Source organism: Tupaia chinensis, unplaced genomic scaffold (genome assembly GCF_000334495.1).
Source record: "Tupaia chinensis unplaced genomic scaffold, TupChi_1.0 Scaffold138060_1, whole genome shotgun sequence".
In the NCBI taxonomy this organism is placed as follows: domain Eukaryota; kingdom Metazoa; phylum Chordata; class Mammalia; order Scandentia; family Tupaiidae; genus Tupaia; species Tupaia belangeri.
The window spans coordinates 1,978,314-1,984,390 of NW_006197961.1; the positions used below are offsets into that span (position 1 = coordinate 1,978,314).

The window sequence follows — 6,077 nt, forward strand, 5'->3', positions numbered from 1 at the left end:
GACATCAAAACTCAGCTCATTTGTTAAGATCGAGTCCAAAAGCCAGCGTGAATCATCGAGGAGCGACTGGACGAGAAAGCTGCTTGTCCCCAAGAGGGCCGGCCTGGCGGGGCTGGGCACAGAGCAACCGCCACTCCCTGCACCTGGACGCGCAGGCTACGTGCCTGGCACCAGCGAGGTGAGCGCTCCGCGGGGATGACCTCACCCCGCAGTCCCAGGGCCCGCGGGGGCGATCGGCGCCCTCTTCTGCAGCCTCGCCCGCCCCGCGAGCAGTGCCCGAGGCTCCGCCCTGCAGCCCGAGCCCAGGTGAGCCCGGGGCCCAGCGCAGCCAGCGTCCCCACCTCGGTCCGCACCAGCACCCGCACCAGCACCGGGGGGCCGCTCCGGGACGCGGGTGGATGCTCTCTCACATAGGGGAAAAATAAATCAAGCTTAAAATTCTAAGGGGCTCCTCCTCCTATCAGGCAGCCGCCAATCCGAGGGCGGAGGCCCGCGAGATCGGAGTCCCGGGGGCTGCTCGGCTGTCCGGGGCCGCGATCGTCCCTCCCTCCCTAGGGAGTCGGCCGAGGGGTCGGCGTGCCTCGGTTTCCCCGCCTGGCAAACGGGCGCGCGCGCACGCACCTTCCTCCCCGTAGCGGTCGAAGATCTCGCGCTTGCGCGGGTCGCTGAGCACGTCGTAGGCCTCGGCGATCTCCTTAAACTTCTCCTCGGCGCCGGGTTCCTTGTTCTTGTCCGGGTGGTAGCGCAGCGCCTGGCGGCGGTAGGCCCGCTTGATCTCCTCGTCCGAAGCGCCCCGGGCCAAGCCCAGCGTCTGGTAATAGTCCTTGCCCATGACCCCCCGCCTGCGGCCCGCTGCCCAGCTGTCGCCGTCCCCCGGCTTCGCCGCCTCTATATCCCCGTCCGGCGGAAGCTTCCAGAGCCCGCCAGCCCCCTCCAGAACCTTCCGCCCCGCCCCCTGCGCTGCGCTGCCCAATCGCCGCCGCTCGATCCGTGACGAGCGACATCCGGGGCGGGGCAAAGCCGCCAACGGTCGCGCGGGGCCACGCCCCTTCCCGCTCAGCTCTCGGCAACGCCTCCCCGCAGCGCGCGCAGCCTAGAGGAGGCCCCGCCTACTACCCACGGAGAGCCAATCATGACCTTTTTCTACCACCTCCGCTGATCGGACCTGCTGCGCACTCCGCCCTCTGCCTATGTCAAAGGGTTACGACGTCAGCGAGGGTCAAACATGGAAAGGGCGGGGCTTATAAGGCTCCGCCCTTCTGGGAATGCCCCGCCCCTTCCCTGGGAGATGATAAAGCTGCTGGTCCTCCTCTCACTGCGGCAGAGGTGTTCGGTTCTGCCCAGTGACTGTTGGCAGGATGACTAACCTCTCTGTGCCCCAGGTGTCCCTTCCTTTAACACGGAACTGGAAGTACTTATCTGCTCTGTTCTCCAGGTTGTGGGAGAATGGGATTGGGAACCCCAAGACCTGCCTTGTCTTCACCATGCAAAGTTCCTAGGGAGTGAAGTGAGAATGGGAGCTCATCTCCAGGGATTCGTCTTCCCAGCCCAGACACTCACGTCTTTCACTCTACCTTATCTCTTGAGCACCTGCCACTAAATCTGAAATTACAACTGTTCCTTGACTTTTTTTTAAATCATTACTTTATTATTTCCTTTTTCTTTTTTTTTTTGGAGAGTTTTTTTGCTATAGGGCGCATGTGCTTGCCAGACAGACAGAGAGACAGAAAGCGAGAAATCACCCCCCCAGGGGGGATGGTCACGCCACAATCCCTTCTCCTCCATTCTCCTCTCGGGATCTTGGGTCTCGTCCATTCTCCTGTCGGGATCTTGGGCATGCACACACATGCGCTCGGCGTGAGTTTTAAGCCGCCGGGTTCGGGATGCAAACGCGGTCAACTACGTGGGAGTCCAGTGACATAGCCATTACGCTAACTGCTGGTTCCCTTATTTTCTTATTTCTTTTAATTGGACAAGATAGGACAGTGAGAGAGAGTAAGAGAGCAAGAAAGTAAGCCACCAGGTCAGGGACTCAAACCATGGTAGACCACATGGGAGTCCAGCGCGTTAATCAGCAGGCTACCTGCCCGCCCCTCCTCGACTTTTCTTTCTTTCTTTTTTTCTTTCTTTCTTTCTTTCTTTCTTTCTTTCTTTCTTTTTTTTGGCTATAGGGTACATGTGCTCACCAGAGAGAGAACAAAAAGTAAGAAATCATCCTCACTCCGAGGGGGGCGGAGTGGCCTCCCTGCAATCCCTTTTCCTCCTGTCTTCTCTTGGGATTTTGGACACACGCATGCGCCCAGCATGATTTTCAAGCCACTGGGTCTGGGACTCAAACCACACAACTTAAGTATTTTCATGCTATTTTCTTTGAGCTCTCCTAGAGTTTTAACAACAAAAATCAGCTTCGGACCTTCCAATGAACTTGAATAAAGAATCAGTCGATTCTGAGGATATTCCTTTGCCTTGGATTGTCTTTTCTCACTGACATTGTGTACACCTTTATTAATGGGTTATAAGTTATTTATGTAGCAGATAATATACTTTTAAACATTTTTATGTTCTCCGATCTTTAGAATTATTTATGTTCAAATTTTAGTTGGGAATCCTGTTTCCTACTTAAACTCAGGACTTTATAACCTCTGAATTGAGTGCCTTTGAGTTCACACGCTAATAGAAATGTCATATTAAGTGTAAATAAGGCTGGAGGATCTACTATAGAAGCTGATAATAAAGCATTAATGTAAAAGTAGAAAGAAAAAAAAAACAAAAAACACACAGTCGGCCATGTAGGAGCCATACCATGTAGTGACCGCGGTTCGAGTCCCGGACCCAGCAGCTTAAACTCACACCGGGCATGTGTGTGTTTGTGTGTGTGTGTGTGTGTCCAAGGTCCCGAGAGGAGAATGGAGGAGAAGGGATTGCGGCGTGGCCATCCCCCTGGGGAGTGATTTCTCACTTTCTGTCTCTCTGTCTCTCTCTGTCCTTCTGGCGAGTTCACATGCCCTATAGCAAAAACCTTTCTTAAAAGAAAAAAAAAATGATTGTAAAGTGCTCTGGACAGGCCTGGCACAGAGGAAGCACTGTCAAAGGGGACTGTCTGTTTAGCAGTGGGCAGCTGATCCACGCCCTTCCTGGAAGCAACACAGCCAAGAGCTTCCGGAGAGTGTCATCCCTGGAGAAGAAGGCCATGGCTTTGCCCCGCTGTCTAGTAGGGGGATTCTGGCCTTCCCTGGGCACGCACCACGCCCGAAGTCACCTTACCGGAAAGGACTCTGAATGAGGACACACACCAGCCCACCTGAGTTTAGGGCTGGGAGCCAGCAAAGTCTACTACCAATTACGGGGGCAGAGAATTCGATTTTTCTTTTAAATTTGCCAGAGGGCACGTGTGCTTGTACAAGAGGGAGGGGCAGGGAAAGCGCCCTCCGCCATGGGAGTTGATCACACAGCCATCCCTTCCCCCATCTCTCCTGCCCCTTGGGATTTGGGGCATGCATGCTCATGCAATTGGCGTTGAACCACATGTAACTGGTCATCTGAGATCCAGCTTTTTTTTTAAATTTTAATTTATTTAACTTTATGTATTTATTTTAATTTGATCAGAGAGGGAAAGGGGGAGAGAGAAAGAGAGAGAGAGAAAGTGAGAAAAGCAAGCTGCCAGGTCCGGGACTCAAACTGTGGTTGGCCATGAGGGAGTCCAGTGTCCTTAGCCACCATGCCACCTGCTGGCCCCAAGAGATCCAGCTATGTAACTAACAGGATATGGGCTGGCTGGAGAACTGGGTTTTATATATATATATATAATTATTAATGTGTTTATTTTGCTATAGGGCATGTGAGCTCACCAGAGAGTTGCTGGGTCAGGAACCCGAACTACAGTTGGCCATGTGGGATCCAGCATCCTGAACCGAAAGACTAGCCCAAGCTAATAATTTTTAAAAATTATTTTATTCAATTTCATTTATTCATTTGTTTCTTTTAATTTGACCAGAGAGACATAGAGAGAGGAAAGTGAGAAAACAAGCCACCAGGTCTGAGACTCGAACTATGGTCAACCATGTGGGAGTGTCCAGCACCTTAACCACCGCGCCACTTGCTGGTCCCCAATAATTTTGGTTTTTAATTGCCAAAGAGCACACGTGCTCGCTAGAGAAAGAGTGAGGCAGAGAGAGACAGAAAGAGACAGGAAGAGAAAGCACCTCTCATGGGGTATGGTCATGCCACAATCCCTTCTCCATTTCTCCATCCTTTCGGGATTTGAGGTATGCAAGTGCACATGCCTGAAGAGTTTTTCAAGCCACTGGGTCCAGGACTTGAACCATAGGATCACCCATATGGGCTCTGGTTGCCTCAACCACCAGGCCATGGGCTGGTTCAAAGGTTAATGTTATGTGTCAGTTTGACTAAGTTCTAGAACCTAGTTATTCCTTAAAAACAAACAAAAAGGGACCGGCAGTTGGTATGGTGGTTAAGGCATCAGACTCCCTACGTGGCTGACTGCAGTTCGAGTCCTAGACCTAATGGTTGCTTTCTCACTTTCCTTTTCTCTCTTGCTGTCTCTCTCTGGTCAAGTCAAAATAATAATTATAGGGATCAGCAGGTGGCGAGGTAGTTAAGGGCGCTGGACTCCCACGTGGTCGATCGCGGTTCAAGTCCTGGGTCTGGTGGCTTGGTTTCTCACTTTCCCTCTTTCTCTCTCTCTGGTCAAATTAAAGTAAAATAAAAAAATAAAGTTAAAATAAAAACTAGTTACTAAAAAAGGACAACAAATAACATTTTAAAAATTCTTTAAGCAAACAAAAGCTATAGTCATAAAACCCAATGAATGAGCGTTTACTGCAGCTTTCCTTATCAACCACGCTGGGCTGGCAGGCGGTGTGGTGCGTAAGGCACTGGGACTCCCACATGGCTGACCGTGGTTTGAATCCTGGACCTGGCTAACTTAGATGGCTGCATGCATACACAAATTGTGGTCCAGCCACACAATGGAATACCATCCCACCGTGAAAAGGAACGAGCTCCAGTCCCAGGAAACAATACGGGTGGACCTCAAAGGCATTGTGTTCATGAAAGAAGCCAGACTCAAAGGCTGTGTGATTCCATTTTATGTGAACGTTCTGGAAAAGGGCAAAAGTATCAACAGAAACAGCAGGTCCGTGGCTGCCAAGGCTGAGATCTTTTCAGTGAGGTAGAGGGGACTTTTGTTGGGTGACTGAAAAATGCTGCATCTTATTTATTGATTGTTTGTTTTTAGTTTATTTTAGGTTTTTACCATAGGCCATGTGTGCTCGCCAGAAAGAGAGACAGAGACAGAGGGAAAGGAGAAATCACCCCCCCCTCCTCAGTGCCCTTAACCACCACGCCACCTGCCGGCCCCTCGGTGGCTTGCTTTCTCACTTCCTCTCTCTCTGTCTCTCTCTGATCAAACTGGAAAAGAATAATGACCATACTAATAAATAAAGTTAAATAAAATAATTCTTTTTTTTTAAAAAAAGAATTATTTTATTTTATTATTATTAATTATTATAATCATCTCATTTGACCAGAGAGAGGGAAAAAGAGAGAGAAAGAAAGTTGCCAGGTCCAAAACCCAAACCGTGGTCAGCCATGTGGGAGTCCAGCGCCCCAATCACTATGCTACCTGCCGGTCCTCCAGCGTGAATTTGAAGCCACCAGGTTCAGGACTCAAACCATGGTTGACTCTGTGGGAATCCTGCAATGTAACCATTGCGCCCTCTGCTGGTCCCTATTGTTATTATTTTTTAAAATTTGCTATTGGGCATGTGCACTCACCAGAGAGAGACAGAAAGGGAAAGTGAGAAAGCAAGCCCCCAGGTCTGAACCAGAACCATGGTTGACCATGTAGGAGTCCCGTGCCTTACCTCCACGCCACCTGCTGGTCCTCAGGGTTCTTTATCATGATCGTGAAGATGGTTGCACGCCTGTATGTGTTCAGAATCGCACACCAAAAAGGGTGAAATTTTCTGTATGTAAATTATACCTCAATAAAAAAAAAAAAAAAAAGCAGGGACCAGCAGTTGGTGTAATGGCTAAGTTTCTGGACTCCCCTGGAG

General features: G+C 50.3%; 1 protein-coding gene across 1 annotated transcript in view; it reads right to left on the minus strand.

Annotated features, from left to right (window-relative positions):
- DNAJB1 (DnaJ heat shock protein family (Hsp40) member B1) overlaps nt 1–886 on the minus strand; it is a gene marked incomplete at its 5' end in the record, with an annotated part of 3,778 nt that extends 2,892 nt beyond the window's left edge. Inside the window, 1 exon segment of the mRNA XM_006161018.2 lies at nt 622–886. Within this exon segment, the coding sequence (XP_006161080.2) occupies nt 622–886 (265 nt within the window).
- Nucleotides 887–6,077: the final 5,191 nt, after the last annotated feature.